General features: G+C 28.4%; 2 protein-coding genes across 4 annotated transcripts in view; one reads left to right on the forward strand and one right to left on the reverse strand.

Moving 5' to 3' along the window:
- LOC126902546 (uncharacterized) overlaps positions 1-1140 on the forward strand; it is a 5575-nt gene extending 4435 nt beyond the window's left edge. For all 3 annotated transcript variants that reach the window (XM_050679936.1, XM_050679934.1, XM_050679935.1), the window contains one exon: positions 900-1140. In XM_050679936.1, coding sequence (XP_050535893.1) covers positions 900-1078 — 179 coding nt within the window. In that variant the 3' untranslated portion in view covers positions 1079-1140. The remainder of the gene's footprint in view (positions 1-899) is intronic.
- Positions 1141-18171: 17031 nt separating this feature from the next.
- The window catches only part of LOC126902536 (uncharacterized), an 8542-nt gene continuing 7188 nt past the window's right edge, over positions 18172-19525 (reverse strand). Inside the window, exon 2 of the mRNA XM_050679917.1 lies at positions 18172-18573. Within this exon, the coding sequence (XP_050535874.1) occupies positions 18413-18573 (161 nt within the window). The 3' untranslated portion in view covers positions 18172-18412. The remainder of the gene's footprint in view (positions 18574-19525) is intronic.

Consider the following 19525-nt stretch of genomic DNA (forward strand, 5'->3'; position numbering starts at 1 on the left):
AAAAAAAAAAAAAAAAAAAAAAAAAAACACATCATAGTAAAATTAATACCTTCTCCGCTTCGCATCGAAGCTAAAATGATAAATAACCCAAAAAAAATTAAATATCGTATGTTCTCATGTTAATATTATAACTAAAATCTATGCATCCACAACCCATAACAACTAACATTTTGCTTAAGTTCATTTAAAAAAACCCAGCACAGTGGGATTGCGAAACAGAACAGACGTAGCATAGTTGGGTCCAATATAAATGATATCTGACAATGATTTTTAATCACTGTCATAAAACGCGTTTCGATGCAAATCTGTAGATAATGTTTAATTTAAAAAAATTAATGGATTATTCCAAAAGCTACATGATCCAATTTTCTTATTTATATCCTGATTACAAGTTTTATGATTTATACGTGTAATATCTGAATAATATATAAATGTAAAAAGGGAAATGATATTATTTAAAAATAAAAGTATGTCAAATGAAAGAGATATATAAATAGTATTTATCAAAAAAAAATTGTATTGATCCATACACTTTTCAATAAGTTTTAGCATTACAAAGTTAAAAATTTTAAATATAAAATCAAAAATTTTCAAACAAAAATAACATTTGGTAATTATTTTCACCGTGAAGACAAAATTAAGTCCGAGATTTTTTTTTTCCATAATAAAGTATATTACATTAGCTTTAATTTAAGATATATATAAAAGTGTCAGACTTTCTGAAACACTTTCAAAAGTTAAGTTGAAAAAGTTAATTTTTTGATAAAATATTTTAACGAATGGCACAAATCCCAAGCTGAAACTCCACTTATTTTTTTGGGATATTTACTTATTAGTGTTATAAATCAATAATTTGACCATTAAAGATTCAATTTAAAATGTTGCTATTAATTTTTTAGGTATTCCTAAAGAATCCATTCCTAAATGTATTCAATGTGACATTTTTAATGGACTCTACAAATTGTCTCCAAATTGTACATTTCTTTATTGTCAGAGATGTTATGAAGAATTGAAATGTATTTATGAAGTACCTTTTGATAATATTTTCGGTAGCAATAAAGCTAATATACCATATTAATGTTTTTCTTAAATATAACTAGCTAACTAAATAAAAATATAATTATCTACGTTTAAAATATACCAGATTATTTGTTTATTAATTAAAATTACAATATATTATTATTAAATAAAAAGATAACAACAATTACTTAAACAAGGAATGCGCTTTGATGAACAAAGGAACAATTACGTCCATCCAATTATTTGCTAATCATAATAAAGCTTCTAATTTTTGCAGGGGTTCATAACTCTCTCCTGCTTAAATGGAAGGAGGTTTGGAACACGATTTACATACATTAATTATTGAATAGCAATTAAATTATAAATTAAATAAATTTAGTTTAGTAAAATTAACTTTCTTTACAATGGGTGCATTCTGCTATTAATACTGACTAGATGTAGTTTTATGTTTACATAATACATAAGTGGTTAGTATTATTATAAATAAACGGTAACATAATGAGGTCGCGGCACAATATGGACGTGGCATAGTTGGGACTAGAATAGATTATTTCTGACAGTGATTAAAATTACTATTACAAGAAACGCTTCGATGAAAATCTGTAGATAATGTATAATTTTAAGAGATTGGTGGATTATTCCAAAAGCAACATTAAGTTCTATTTCCTTAATTATATGCTGATTTGTAGTTTTTTTATTTAGAAGTATAATATACCAATAAATGCTTATTATAGTAATTAAATTTAGTATGAGATTGATGTTCAATATTTTAATATTGTAATTTGTACAGAGAAACTAGAAAAAAATATATAGTAGTTATTACTATTATGACAAACGTGTATAAAAATATAAAGGCTTGATGAAATACTTAAAAAAAAAAATTATTTGTTACTTATGAATAAATTTACTGGATTACAAGAAATTTACCTCAAGGACCCAAAATATACTTTTCTAAACCCATTTATGCGCCGATTTCAAATCTGCAATTAGATTTTATCTATTACCTCTTTTAAAAATTATTACTAATTAGTAAAAAAACAAGTAAATACTTATAAAAATAATAATAAAACAAATATTTTATAATAAATATTATAAAAATTATACGTGCAAAATATCGATTCAAAGTCTCATTAATTAACTAATTTATTTATTTTTGGTACTTAAGAGTTGATTTTCACGAAAGTTTATAATAATTAAAGATGGTACTTTCTAACATAACTTAGCTCAATTTGTAAGTTTGATATTTACATCATTAAATAGAAAATTTTATAAGACTTTTAAAAATAGTATCGTTAAGATTAATATGCTCTTAAGAAACTTTATAATTAATATTTACAGTAAATTTACTGGAATTTAAAGTCACTTATTATGTTATTTGTATTTTTATCGTCATCAATCATTTAAATAGAAATCATAGTAATCATTTCTATATGAGTCTTGGCGATAAGACGTGATGGAGACAACTGGTTCCTATCAGCCGTTTCCACCACCAACCTTTTGCGGCGTCCAGTAGTGACGGTGCCTGCTAAAAACACAGTTATCTCGACAGTGTATATGTCAGTTTCGATTTTGTTCTTGCCTTTTTTACTTTTGCGAGATTTACGTACAGCACATATGGAGTGACCCATTGCTGGTTCCTTATTTTTGTTATTTTGGCTCTTATGGTCTTCGATTCAGTCTTATTGTAGTTATATTACGGCGTACAGTTAGCGCAGTCAAGGACTAGCCCACAGGTCGGATCGGATTATACTATTTCTGTATATATAAATAATACTTAAAGATGCTTGTAAAATATTAATTGAGTACGGGGACGCCCGTCAAATTAGTACAGATATATAATTTATTATATTATTAATATATTCTGATATTAACAACAAAACATATTTGTTTAATCTTTGGGTAAACTGCCGGCTTTTATCGTAACACTTGGTGTTTAAAAAAATTCTACAATTGAAATAATCAAAACTTAATTAGTTTTTAATTATTTAAAAATAACCCTTACTTATTTTCTATAGTGATGGATGAAATTACTAAAGAAATACAAGGAAATGTGCCGTGATGCATGTAGTTCGCTGACGATATAGTGTTAATAGGAGAAAATAGGGAGAAAATTAATCAAAGGCTAGAGGTGTGGAGATCAGCTCTTGAAAAAAAGAGTTTAAGAATAAGTAGATGTAAGACAGATTACATAGAGTACAAGTTTGACAGAGGAGAACACGAGGTAGTTAAATGGGGATATCAGTAACAATAAGCAAGGACGTGATAGGAGAGGTGGATTTAAGTATTAAGTATTTAGGATCAGTTGTGCAAAAAAACGGTGGTATTGTTGAGGATGTAAAACACTGATTTAAGTGCGAGTGGGTGAAGTGGAGAGAAGCATCTAGTGTATTATGCGATAAAAGAATTCTAATGAGACTGAAAAATAAATTCTATAAGACTGTAATGAGACCTGCTATAATGTATGGTTAAGAGTGTTGAACGGTTGACAAGAATATAGATCAGAAAATGAGCGTAATAGAGGTGAGAATGCTTATATGAATGAGTGGAGTGACTAGAGAAGATAGGATAAGTAACGAACATATAAGAAGGAATATAGGTGTACCGTCAATCGTGGATAAGATGAGAGAAAATAGACTTAGATGGTTTGGTCATGTTATGAGGAGAGAGGAATCAGAAGCTGTGAGTACAGTTATGGAAATTAAAGTTGAAAGAAGGAGAGGTAGAGGAAGACTAAAAAAGAGATGGAGGAATGATATTGGATGCGATATGAGGACGGCTGATGTGAAAGATCGTGTCAAGTGGAAGTTTAGTAGTTGGGATTAAGGCACGTATAAAAATTTAAAAAAAAATCAAAAATATATAGGTTAAAATAAAATTCATTAACACATCAGTTGATGAAATCATAGGTGAGACTAAAACAGATCCGATTAGGCCAAGTCCTGACCTAATATTTAGGATCTTTTTCGTATAATAATCGTAAAACATGACCAAGTGGGGGTTTTACACAAGAATGATAAAACAAAATTGTTTAATGGAAATTATGATAATGTAAGAATTTTATATGAACCTTATAATAACAATAATAATAAGCAAAACCATCCTAAACAATAATAGATAATAGATAAGAATTTCTTACCAGTTTAAAACACAATAAATTTAGAATTTAATTTAAAATCGGTAAGTTTCTCATTTTATAAATGTCAATAATTTTTACGACAACTTATTTTATAAAAATATAGCTGAATATTGATTAGCACTAATTAAGCATTTTTTATTGAGCTCTAACTACATTGATTCGACTATTTTTAATAATAAATCGTAGTAGGAAAACTAAAAAATTCTATCTTCTATGGACATTGTATAGTAGACTTATTGGTTCTATAGCGAGATAACTAAATAGAAAAAATTTGGTAGGGTTAATTTAATATATTTTTTTAATATTAATATCTAACTTGTAGACTAAGATATTCTAGTTTCACTTGATCATAACAAAAAAAACATGTCATTGGAAACTCTGATGCGATTACCACCAGGCGTATAACCAAAGATAAAACAATAATTTTTTTGCTGTTAATTACAGACTATAACAATAATATAACAAATTATATATCTGATCGTAATTAGACGGGCGTCCCCGTACTTAATTAATATTTTACAAGCAATCTTTAACTATTATTTATATGTACAAAAATAGTATAATCCGATCCGACCTGTTGTCTTCCATATGGGCTCGTCCTTCACTGCGCAAACTGTACGCCGTAATATAACTACAATAAAACTGAACCAAACACCATAAGAGCCCAAAAACAAAAAAAATTAGGTACCAACAATGGGCCACTCCATTCAACCAAAATGTCCTGCACATAATTCTCGCAAATTAAAAAACGAGAAAAAAACCGAATCTAACATTTTCCAACTGGATTTTTAACAGGCGCCGTCACTACTCGACGCTGCAACTGTAATATTATATTATTACTTATAATATTAAAATATTATATTATGTTATCTTTTGTACATGTATGTTATATATTGTGAATTTACAAGATCACCAAAACAGGGTTCCCTTATTTAAAACTTAAAATAATCAATAAATTAGACAATTAAATCTGATTATCGTACTGATTCAAAGTAACGCCCATGTGTGGGTTTTTAATTAGCTACAGCCAATCACATTTAACTATTAATTAAGATCTACAGTTTCTGATATCACACTAGGGATCGCTACACGACCCTCGTCTACTATAAAAACCCATTTTTTCCTATTAAAATCAGTTCTTTTGGCGATTTTAAAATACACAAAATCTGCGACACTCTACTCAAGATTCTTACTCTCTGGGACTTAGTCGATTTTTTAATTTATTTGGACCTTGAATATTTTTCAATTTTTAAAACACTTAGTCGTTTTTTTAATTTATTTGGACTTAGAATATTTTTCTTAAAAAAAAACTAAATGACACTTAGAGATTTTAAAGTGAATTTTGTTTTGGTGAATCTTTTAATTTAATTTAATTTGTTCATTAAATAATAATGTTTTATTTTTATAATGGAAATAAATGCAAATTAATATTTAAAAAAAAAAATTCATTAACTAAGCAAAAATGATTATTCTACACTATAATTCATATATTATTACAATAGTAACTATATTATTTATTGCAATAAAAAATTCACTAAGTTTTATAGCCTACAGTTGTTCAGGACCCAAATTAAATATTACAGCCTTTAATACACTATCAGTAGATTATTGTCATGTCCCACCGCCATCACAAATCACTAAAATTCAAACAATTAAATTATAACAGCGCGCTGAATCTCATACTATTCCATTTAAAGCATGTTATATTTTAGCAGACTATTTTGTATCCAGATGTAGTTATTTTAATGATGCACAAATAGTTAAAGATGTCTATTTTTCTGAAGTAATTGATTTATCACCAGTTCAATGTGCTGATATACACCAAAAATTATATTATCAAATAAGTAACAATATATTAATATCAAATCTAAAAATTAATCAAACTAAAAATTTCTCTATAATAATAGCTGGAAATGTAGGTGCACATGGTAGTTGTGAAGGGTCATCTTATAATACTGATAAAAACTCTTATAAAGATGTAGTTGTACAAGCCAAATTTAAAATTTTAATTTCTACTGGAATAGCAATAGCATCATTCAAAGAGGATTTATTTATTTCTCCTTCGGGAACTAGATTTAAGTTATCTAATTATTTTGGTATAGATACAATATATGGGCACATCATATGGGATCATGATGAACCTACTAATGATAATTGCAATACAAAAGATTATGATGTTTTATATGAGAGTCCAGCTGACTTAGTAATTTCGAAAAGACCTAATGAGGAGGAGGAAACTCACACATACATTGTTCAAACTGATAAAATAGCTTTTGCACTTAGGAAAACTGGTCTAATTTATATTTGTTCAATTGAAAAGATTAGTACAGAACATGTTAGGCTTGTTATATTAGAAGACCAAATGTATATGCCAAATTTTCAATCACGTCAAATTTCAGTATTTAATACAGATCTTGTAGCATATCTTAACACTAAATTTGTTTATATAGAACATTTCTTAAGTTCATCAATAACTGCTATGTACAAAGATCTAGTTGTGAAACAATGTAATTTAGAACAACTTTTAAAACAAAAATTAGCCATAGCATCATATAGCTTAACAGAATTTGCCTATGCTATGTCAGACTCTCCTGGTTATGCTGCTCTTAGAAGCGAAGAGATAGTTTATCTTTGACACTTAGAGATTTTAAAGTGAATTTTGTTTTGGTGAATCTTTTAATTTAATTTAATTTGTTCATTAAATAATGTTTTATTTTTATCATGGAAATAAATGTTAATTAATATTTTAAAACAAAACATTTTTTTTATATATATACAGGGTGTAAATCTCTCGAACCATAGTAATGTATGGGCGAGTATCCTGGTAAAGTGTAAAATAGGACCTCGTTTTTTTTTTTTTTTCCAAAATTGGAGAAATTTTAGAATAACCCCCCCCCGAATTTCTCTAAAATTAAAAATAAATCATACCACAATATTTCCCGCAAAATTCTCATACAAATTGAATGGTCACTCGATTTTTTGTAACTTTTGCGCCCTCTCCTGAACTTTGAGTTCAAAGTTGGAAAAAAATTTCACATTAGTGTGACCCATCAATTTGTATTGAAATTTCACTGGGAGTCCTGTGATGTAGTTTATTTTTAGTTTAATGGATTAAATAACAAGAAAGACCGAAAAACCCACAAATAATGTGATATTTTTTTAATCGTTTATACTAAAAATAAACTACATCACAAGACTCCCAGTGAAATTTCAATACAAATTGATGGGTCACACTATTGTGAAATTTTTTTCCAACTTTGAGCCCAAAGTTCAGGAGAGGGCGCAAAAGTTACAAAAAATCGAGTGACCATTCAATTTGTATGAGAATTTTGCGGGAAATATTGTGGTATGATTTATTTTTAATTTTAGAGAAATTCGGGGGGGNTCTTCTGTGGTTTAATGTCTTTGTTTTAACGAACATCGCGCCGGCAGACAGCACAGAGAAACTTACAAATATATGTTTTTAGTGTTTAATTTTTGTCTTGGTGATTATTGTGCCGCATCCTATCAAGGTGCTTTATTTTAGCACCGGGACACATTGGGCCACCACAATTCCGCTTTGACAAATTTTTTACATAGATATAATTATTTCTGAATCTTGTTTTGGCCAGGCCAGAGGAAAATTTAAGAATTATTGGTATCGATCTCTCAATAAAATATAATCTCTCAAACAATATACTCATTATAGTCATTATTATATAGTCAACTAAGGATACGTTATTTGATTATAATTATAAAAATAATATAGAGTGTATAGAATCTCCTGCATATAATAATGCAATCATAGATTTTGTGTAACGGTTTCGCATTATTTATAATTAAACGCTTTATTCTCAAACGGTCATAATTACTGTCGAACTCAAAGTGTACAACGTGTGAAATACAGTGTGAACTCATAATCAACATTGGATTGTCTAGAATAAGCATTACACTACGTGGGATACAAGGTAAGTACAAATTTAAATTTCCGCTTTCAAATTATAAATACTCTATTGCGTAATAAACCATTAAGATAGGTAATAAAGTTTTGTAGGATAATTGACTTCATTTATTCAATATTGTTCAACCCCGAGATCAGTTCATTATTTTTGTCACAACGTTTGTGTGCATTTTTATTTATTTGATCATTACCCTCATGTATTTAAACTCCGTTTATTCACCCCTCTGAATTCTTCTTTATTCGTATCATTATATCCTTTGCACACTTACATATCTTACCACATTTAAACATGTGTTATTCCGCCATTTATTATCTTATTTAATAATTTTTATTATTATTCGGCCATACATACGCTATTTTTATATCAGATTTTCTTTTGGCATAATATAAGCATTCACACCTTCAATAGTAAAATCCACATCACCACCATTTTTATCCACCATTATTCATTCCCCATAAACCTACCTTACCTTAATTTAATTTTCTTTTACTTTTCTTTTTTTTCTTTTTGGTTTATTACACAACAGGTTGGTAGTGGAAACAGCTAATATGAACCAGTTGTCTTCAGCACGCCTTACCGCCTGGCTTAAACAAAATCGATTAATTTTTTTTAGCTTGGACTAATATAATGATAGTTTCGCATATGGGTTAAATAGTAACAAAACCTTCTAATTAATACAACTAATATTTATGTCTGATTAGGTTATTAGGTATGAATAATAAATAAATAGATTTGAATTAAAAAGAAAACGGTAGCGCAGTATAGACGTGGCATAGTTGAAACTAGTATAGATAATATCTGACAGTGATAAAAATCACTATCATAAGAAACGCTTCAATGCAAATCTGTACTTAGTGTACAATTTTAAAAGATTGGTGGATTATTCCAAAAGCAACATGAAGTTCTATTTTCTTAATTATATTCTGATTACAAGTTTTATGATATATAAGTATAAAATATGAATAAATATTTGATACATTAAAATTTATTTATTGAGTAGATAATAAATTTGATTAACTTTGACGGCCATTTGCACATAGAAGATAGGTCGTCAGGACAAATTTTTTTTTAATTTATAGTACGTAAAATAAACTTTAATTTAACATATGTTTAAAAAACGCGGTATTTCCGGAATATTTTCCAAAATTAAGTTGAAAAAGTTCTACTCTATATTCATATGTTTGAACGCCACATATAAGACGGGAATATTGTCAGATCTAAAAAAAAATTATACATAAGTTAAAATCAGGTATATAAAGTATTTAGAAACAAAAATTTGTGTAGATTGTAATGTTGAAGAATTTATACTAATTTTTTTTTTAAATAAATTTTATCAATTAATGGTGTGTACATTAGGTGCAAAGTATTTCTTGATAGTTGTGTATATGATAACCTCCACCAGTCAACCGTATAATTTTAAATTTTGCTCAAAAACTAATGAGTTTAAAAAAAATATGTAAAAATTAAACTTATAGTCCATAACATCGTCAACAATTTATATTCTATAATTTTTTTTCTATGATCGCTCATTTCCGAATTAAATACAAAACACTAGGAAACTACCCCATTGTCCAATTTTTAACCCCGAGTAGGCACGGGTTTAACTTGTCTGATTGAAGTGAAATTTTTTTTGGTTTGTTTTTACATGTATATAAACAAATTTGGTGGGTGAGACCAAGGAATTTGAGAACTATTCTCGCATGGCTCGGCTACTAGGTCACTTTCCAGTGTTTCCTGGGCAGTGGGTTAATAGTAGGCCCTTTGGTTTGGCTGAAACCTTACAAGATTCATACACTTTTTAAGAAGTTATAACAATTTATAGTTGAAAATATAAAATTGAAAATTTTAACATAAAAGTAGTATGTTTTTAGATACAGCAGCCATTTGCACATAGAAGATAAATCGTCAGGAAATTTTTTTTTTTTAATTTATAGTAAAAATAGCAGTATTTCCAGGTCATTTTCAAAAGTTAATTTGAAAATATTGGCTTTTGTGAAAATTTTCGATTTTGGATCCGCCCCCGTAGGCAGATAAAGAGTTAGGTTTTCAAAATATTTATATTAAATGAAAAAATATATTTTTATTTTTTCATTTTTGAAAAAGTATTTAAGTAAAAAAAGTTTAAAAAATTCGAAAATTACTGATTTTTAAAATTGTATTTTATTTTCGGGATTTCCCTTATTTACGAGGAACGAGGGAATTTTTCATTTTTGAGGGTAATGTTTTTGACTAAGTACGATATGTGATCTTTTAACATATTGTTCATCAAAATCGATCAGTAAGAGATGAAAATAAGTGGTAACAGACACAAAAAAAAATAAAGAAAATAAATATAGTTTAAAAAAACACGCTTTTAAAGCACATCGAACTAAAAAGTTAAAAATAATTTTTAAAATATGTTTAAAATAATTATGAATAAAAAATACTTGTATTATTGTGATAAAAGCGTCGGGCGCTCAATATACGAAAAATATGGCACAAAGCACCCACGCTTTTATCACAATAATACTAGTATTTTTTGTTCATAATTATTTTAAACTTATTTTAAAAATTATTTTTAACTTTTTAGTTCGATGTGCTTTAAAAGCGTGTTTTTTTAGTTTTTTTAAACTATATTTATTTATCACTTTTTAGTTTTATGTTATGATAGTAGTTACTATCAATATCATGGTTGTAACGGGTAACGGGAAATCAGGGTTCGATTCCGGGGAGGGAGTCTGAGAAACGGCTACCACATCCAAAGAAAGCAGCAGGCGCGTAAATTACTCACTCCTGGAACGTGGAGATAGTGACGAAAAATGACGATGCGGAAATCATCCCTCGTAATCGGAATGAATACTTTATATCTCTTAATTAAAATAAAGCGTGTTAATAAATAAATTTTAATAGTAATTAGAATATATATATATATATAAATATATATATAAATACAAGTAAAGCGACTTAAGTACGTAAACGTATCATGCACTAGGTATAACCGTATTTTGTGGGCGGGCGGGTCGGACTAACGTTATACCTGAGGTATAAACGGTGGTAGGAATATATAAATATATATACGTAAGGCGCATTAGACGCGGGCGGTATTGGTCAGTCAAAATAAAAATTTGTTTATATATATATAATATTGATGACAAGCACGCGTGTACGGGTACGATAACTAAAAATAAATTTTTATAGGAATAGTGTGCCGTCGTGTGGTGAGCGAGGCGTGGGGAGGGGTGAATGCGTTATGACAGTCTAGTCTAGACGACGGAATATGCGATAACGCGTGGCGTTTGGAGAGTTACAAACATACATACATACATACATACATACATACATACATACATACATACATACATACATACATACAGGTGAAACTAATATAAGCGTGTTAAAAACACATCATTGTAATACCTTCTCAGCTTCGCGTTAAAGCTAAAAAATGCGAAAACATGTCGTTATTGGACGAGTTTAAACTTCGTACCCCGAGCATAGAAGACTGAAGTGTACCGACTCGACAACCATACATCAAACATGAAGTATGATAAAAGTACAATTTAAATTATTTCAAAAATTCAAAGTCGTTTCCTCAACTTAGGAGGCAAACTATTCAAAATAAGTTTAAATTAATGTATAATTTAACCATTGTAAAATGAATATATTCTAAGCTTATTATGGAAGCTAAAATACGTAACACATAAAATGTATTATGGACAATGTATCAATATAAATAATTATTCAATATTTAATAAATTAATTAAATTTCGAATGTTTCAATTGTAGGATCTACTACAATACGTAGAGCTACATAAAAATGATTAATATTTCTATTTAAATGATTTATAACGATAAAAAGAAATAGTAATTTTAACGAAATTTTGAGCTTTTCTAATAAATTTACTGTCAATAATAATTAAGTTCCTGATCACATATCAATCTAAAAAATTCAATTTTTTAATTCATCATAAAAATTTCAATTTTAAATTAAAATCATTTAAGGAGATTAATTCTAAACTTGTAAGTTAAGCTAAAAATTATTTAAAGTTCAAAATTTTTAAAGTATAAACTTTCATAAATATTAATTATGAAGTATCAAAAAAATAAGTTAAAAGTGACATTTTGAATTGAAATACTATACATATTATTTTTAATATATTAAAAATCAATAATTTGACAAAAAAAAAAAATGTTTAATTAATTCTTGTGTTTTTGGAGATATTTAATTTATAAAGTTTTTTTGGAGAGGCCATTTTTAATAGTAGCATAATTTTGATATATTTGCCTTAATTTCTAAAATTAAAGGGTTTTTCTGATATTTGGCGATTATAAATTCAACTAGGTTAAAATCGTGTTCTTTTGACATATTGATCATTAAAATGCTATGAGAAAAATGAATGACAAAAAAATATATAATAAAATATTTTAATTAATGAATAAGAAATCTCTTCTAACACTGAGAGACTACAGTATTGGAGTTCTTCCCTGATATCTATTGAAGTTATTTAATCAAAATAAGATAAAATTCAAACAAACTTTGAATTTTTTTTACAATTCAAAAAGAATTAAGAAAAATGCAAAGAATGTATTTCAGACGATAAGAATTGAAATTCGTACCCCCGACTGTGTAAGACTGTTGTGTAACCGACGCGGCCACCGTACATTATATAAATTTGCAGATAAAAAGGAAAATTTAAGTTAGTCCAAAGATTCAAAGTCGTTTTTCTAAACTTTGAGGAGCAAATTATTCAAAATAAATTTTTAATTATATTCAATGTAAGTTAGATTCATGTAACATTAATAAAAATTAGTAGCCTCATTACTACGGTAAACCCTTGTAAAATATTAAAAGAAAAAAATTGACTACAAAAATAGCATGTTTTTTAAGTAGAGCAGCCATTTGCATATAAAATATAAATCTACGTGTAATAAACCAAAAATAAAAATAAAAAATAAAATAATAAAGATAAAGTAAAAAAGTGAATAATATAGTAAATAATTTAATATCAAAAATAGTAAGAGAGTAATAAATGTGTAAAAAGGAAAAAATTTTGGAATGTATAAATTTTGGTTCTCGAGGTTGTATAATATTGAATAAATGATGTTAAATATCTCTTAAAATTTTTTAATTTATCTTAATGATTTATTATGCAATACATTGTTTAAGGTTCGAAAACATAAATTAAATTAGAACTCACTTTATATTTTAAGTAATCTAATTTTGATAGCGTATATTAAATGCACTTGGTATACGTTTCACACTACGCGTTGTATAGTTAATGTAATTATTTACGAAAACGATTCAAATTTTAAATAGTTCGACTTCATTACACAAAACCTAGGACTGATTTTTATATGTAAAAGATTCTAAATACTGTATATTATTATTGGAAATAAAATTTTATTATTTAATATTTTTTTGAGAGAGAGCATATTTTATTGAGAGATCGGCACCAATATTTCTTAAATCTTCCTCTGGCTTAGTCAAAACAAGATTCAAAAATATTTATATCTCTGAAAAAATGTTGCCAAGGCAATATGACGCCTTGAAAGGATGCGGCGCAATAATCACTAAGACAAAAATTAAACACTAAAAATATAGTTTAAAAAAACTAAAAAACACGCTTTTAAAGCACATTGAACTAAAAAGTTCAAAATAATTTTTAAAATAAGCTTAAAACAATATTGAACAAAAAGTACTAGAATTATTGTGATAAAAGCGTCGGGCGCTCAATATACGAAAAATATGGCACGAAGCACCCACGCTTTTATCACAATAATATTAGTATTTTTTGTTCATAATTATTTTAAACTTATTTTAAAAATTATTTTTAACTTTTTAGTTCAATGTGCTTTAAAAGCGTGTTTTTTAGTTTTTTTAAACTATATTTTTAGTGTTTAATTTTTGTCTTAGTGATTATTGCGCCGCATCCTTTCAAGGCGTCANTCAATACTATCAATACTAATAGTTACTATCAATATCATGGTTGTAACGGGTAACGGGAATACAGGGTTCGATTCCGGGGAGAGAGTCTGAGAAACGGCTAGTGACGAAAAATGATACGGGAATCATCCCTCGTAATCGGAATGAATACACCACATATCTCTTAATGAGAATAAAGCGTATTAATATATAAGTTTTAATAGTAATTAGAATATATATATACATGTAAAGGGACTTAAGTACGTAAACGTATCATGCATGAGGTATAGCCGTGTTTTGTGGGCGGGGGGAACATTATACACGAGGCATATACGGCGGCAGAGGCGTCGGCTGTAGGAATATATAAATGAATATTAACATATACGTATAAATATTAATATATATATATATATTAATATTAGCGGTGGCGGTAGGAATATAATGATCTTCGCATAATATCGCGGCACTTTTGCTGGCGTCGACGACGCGATGTCCGGCATGATCCTCGAGCGTCAAAAGGTTAGCAGCGTAGATGACAACAGTGCGCGAGTGCGGATCGGTTTGTTGACGTCACTTTGACAACGAGAAGAAGACTACGGTATCATTAACGGCGGGACGTCGTCGGCCGTGCGGCACTTGCTGAACTTTGCACCGCGGCATAAAAAGACGCGGGGCTGTGTCAATTACAATAAAAATTTGTTATACATTTATATATAATTGATGACACGCGCGCGTCTACGGGTTGGAAAATATTGTTGTCTACGAGGGGTGAGCGGGGTGGGGCGAATGCGTTACGACAGTATAGTCTCAAGGTCATACACGACGGAATACGCGACATAATAACACGTGCTGCGTGGAGTTACAAACTTACAAACAACAACAACATACACGTGAAACTAATATAAGCGTGTTAAAAATATGCTCGTAAGTTTTTTTGCGCTGTCTGCCGTTGCGATGAACGTTTAAACAAATACATTAAGCCTAGAGACTAGCTACCCAATATGCATAGGCTTACAAATATATTCTAATTTAATATACCTAATTCTAAAAATAATATCTAGTTGCATCCTTGATTCTGTCTACTGGCGCGATGCTTAACACAGACCAAAATTTTGCGATACGTTTATTATATGGTCACCTCGTCACTTTCATCAGCCGCCTTATTACATTGCGAGTTCAGCCTGATAAGAGTACCCTCACTATCTAGCTAGGGTGCAAATTCTATCTAATGAATCGCGATCGACAACCGAGCGCCAGTAGTTTCTCTCGTGTTCCTGACGTCCTACCTGTACTTACATTATTCCATATTCCCATATTGAATGGTACTATCATCTATTATTAAAACAATACAAAGTTGTATTTCTTTCTTTTTATTTTACGTGTTTGCATAACCTAAATTACCAATTTATAGACTGTAACGTAATAAAGTTATCATGAGTATAAGGTCACAGGTAACCATATTCAAACAGTGCGCGTCGTCTATCTGTAGGGTCAGTGTTGCATATACACACATGATTAGTTATTAGACAATCATTTTCCCTATCACCTGTGATCCTTGTCCATACCACATTAGAATGGTCACACTGTCAACTACACTTTCCATGTGCTATCGAGCCGGTTTGGAAAATCACGGTTATGTTCAAAAAGAATCACTCATCATCATATTTTTCACTTTTTTCCTCTTCATCGTGGAATACATTTGACCTGTTGGCGTCAACCATTTTTTTGTCTTTTTTCTGTGATCTTGTCAAGAAACCAAAGATGGAAGAATAAATTTTCATTTTGGCTTGGCCATTGTTATGGCAACACCTCAAATCAATAACCTGGACTTGGACAACATCAACTAATTGTAATGTGGTATATTTCTTCTGTTCTTTTCTCTGTTTATCTGTTATCCGTTTTAACATATTATTTAAGTAATTTTTTTATGAGTGATCTGATATGTGGTCACAAATGTTAGTTACTGACTATATAGATTAACTATAATTTTATATTATAAGCAATGCTCAATCCGTCTATTTTTTTTCTTTCCCTCTTTTCTTTATTTCATGAGCTGACAGTTTCCTCGGGTGTCGTCAGGATGGACATGGTGAACATCTCAATGAGTCCTCATTCAATGAGGATACTCATTGACGTTAGTGACATGTCCACTATACCCTGACGCATGCGTTGGATCTGTCATGCTCATGTTTTTCCTTTTTTGCTCTGTTATATTGTGATTATGACATTTGAAATTTAATATACTCCAGCAAGTAATTTATTCCAGTTAATATAGTTTTATAGCTGGTGACTAGTTCTTATCAGGAACACTGACATGATAAAAAGAAAAAGAAATGGATCATTATGTTCAGACTTTATTAGTCATGAATTATTATATTTTATAAAGAACACAGGCTATTTGAATGCCTGACTGTCTATAGACAACTTTTACGTAAAATTGGTATCAATCACTATACATTTTCTTAACTTTTAATTATAAACAGACTGTAAATTCCTCTGATATCCTTGACCATAACTAAATTACTATTAATCTATTCAGTATCTTACTGTAATGTTTTTTTTTTTGTTCCCTATATTTTCCCTTTTTTTTGGGACCTATGTTTTTAATTAATTAATTTGTTTTTATGTACAATTCTCTTTCAAATATTTTATTATATTATAAGAACAAGAAATAAAATTGCTTGTAATATGTAATAAATTTAATGACTGTTCTAAATCATATTTTATTAATGACCTTTTCCCCTAGGATAAGGTACCAAAATCCCTGGTGCTCCGGCTCTGCCTCGGCTCAAGGTGGACCCTCTTCGGGGTTCTTGTAAGTTTAGCTTACAAGACATTAGAATTATCCGTAACATGCTCATTGAAACTAAGACACTAGCTATCCAATAAAACATTTTCAAAAGTTAAGTTAAAAAAGTTCTACTTTCTATACGCATTTTAAAAGGTTTGCACCCCCCCCCCTGTATAAAGAGAAATGGCCCGATTTAAAAAAACAGTATGTCGAATGAAAGAGGTATATATAAAGTATTTATTATTAAATAATAGAATTGATTCATGCATATTTTTAAAAGTTATAGCAACATAATTTTAAAAAATGTAAAATATAATATCAAGAATTTTTTCACAAAAATAGCATATTTTTGTATACGGTAGTCATTTTCATCATGAAGACAAGTCCAGAGGTCAATTTTTTTTTTCAAATTAAAGTATATTACATTAGCTTTAATTTAAGGTGTATATAAAAGTGTCTTTCCGGAACATTTTCAAAAGTTAAGTTGAAAAAGTTAATTTTTTATAAAAAAGTCACCATTTTGAAACCCTTCCTGTGGACTCGTAAAGGGTCAAATGTTCATAAAAATATATAAAATAATACGTGAATACCTAAAGGTATCTATAAAAAAAAAAATTATATTGACTCGGTAAAATATAATAATATACCACATTTTAATAATACAATGTTGAAATGTCAAAAATTTAGATGATGTTGATGCCATTATGATGGGTAAGCCAAATTGAAAAACTTACTCCTCCATAACAGATTCGTAACACAGACGTCAAAAAATTGATTAGGCGATGATGATGATACAAGACAAAGAAGTGTTATGATGATGACTTTTTTTTTTGTATTACATTATAAGTTATAGCAGTTTTAAGAAATTAAGGTGAAAAAAATGCCAACATTTACTGACTGCATATTAATCTTAACAAATACATTTTTTTAACTCTTTATCATTTTTTATCTCACTATCATTTTATGAAAGTTTTTGTGTATGCTACTACTAGTCTATAACATTCCAAACTTTTTTGTAACATGTTTCTATATAAATTATAAATCTAAAAAAAAAATGTTTTTTAGTTTCACCAGAATTTAACAATGGATTTTTACAATTATTAGTAAATTTTATAATATGCTCAATTAATTGAATCATTTAGACAATTTTTTTTTTATTATTTTTTTTTTTTTTGTTAAAGTAAATTATTAAAATTAATTCAGTTTTGCATATTTCAATTATAGAACCTTTTTAAACACCAAAAATTAATGAGAAATGATTACTATAATTTCTATTTAAGTGATCTATTACGATAAAAATGCAAAAAAAATAGAGCTTTTCTGATAAATTTACTGTAAATAGAAATTATAATTATAATTATAATTATGAGGCAACTTCTAAGAGGGCTGATGTGCTGGATGTGTAATACTGAGCCTATGGATTGCGTGTACTGTTTGGATGACATGGTGAATATCTCTTAATTGACGGTAATGACATGTCTATTTGTGCCCTTATACTCATGGTAAATTTATTGTCCTCAGGTATTACTTTTATGGTACAGTTTGTTATCTTGGTGTTGAACTTAATTAATTCAATTGTTAATAATTAATCATTGTCTAGTTTAGTAATATCAAGACGTAATTTAAATAAATTTTTTTAGCATATCTTTTCTTCTCCCTCCCTTGTTCCATGAGCTGACAGTATCCTCGAATGCGGTCAGGGTGGACATGATGAACAACTCATTGGGCCCTCTGCATTTGTGTAGAGCATACCCATTGACGTTGGTGACATGTCCACTTTTCCCTGAAATTAAATTATAAATAGAAATTATAAAATTTCCTGACTCCATATTAATCTTAACAATACCATTATTTTCTATTTAATGATGTAAATTTCAAATTTGCAAGTTGAGCTAAAAGTAATATATTTATTTATTTATTTTTTATTATAAACTTTCACTTTAAAGCACAAAAAAAAGTAGGCTGAAAATGATTAATTTTAACATATTAAAAATCAAAATCAATAATAATTAGAAAACAATTAATTATAAAAATCATATAATATATAATTAAAAAATTACATATTATATTTTTGAATCTAAGAATTACTAATCTGTATATAATTAAGGAAATAGAAGTTGATGCTGATTTTGTAATTATCCACCAATTTCTTAGAATTAAATTCTATTTACAGATTTGCATCGAATCGTATGTTATGATAACGATTTTAATCACTGACAGATATCATCTTTACTTGTCCCAACTATGCCACATCCACATTGTACCACAACCCACCATGCTACCGTTTTATAATATGATAATACTGTAACTTTTTGAAAAATGTTTGAATCAATTACAATTTTTTATGATAAATACTATTTATATACCTCTTTTATTCATATATATATATGTATATATATAAAATTTAATTTATATATTACACTTATATATCATAAAATTTGTAATAAGAATATAAATAAATAAGGAAATAAAAGATCATGTAACTTTTGGAATAATCCACCAATTTTTTTAAAAGTAAACATTATCTATATATTTGTATCGATGCAATTTTTATGAATGTGATTTTAATCACAATGAGATATCATCTATACTGGACCCAATTATGGCACGTCCCCAATATGTCACCATTCACTGAGCTGGATTTTAGCTTCGATGCGAAGCTGAGAAGGTATTGGTTTTACTATGATGTGTTTTTTTTTTTTTTTTTTTTTTTTTTTTTTCCATTTTTTTTCCGC

Source organism: Daktulosphaira vitifoliae, unplaced genomic scaffold (assembly GCF_025091365.1).
Source record: "Daktulosphaira vitifoliae isolate Bord-2020 unplaced genomic scaffold, ASM2509136v1 Scaffold_3, whole genome shotgun sequence".
NCBI lineage: Eukaryota > Metazoa > Arthropoda > Insecta > Hemiptera > Phylloxeridae > Daktulosphaira > Daktulosphaira vitifoliae.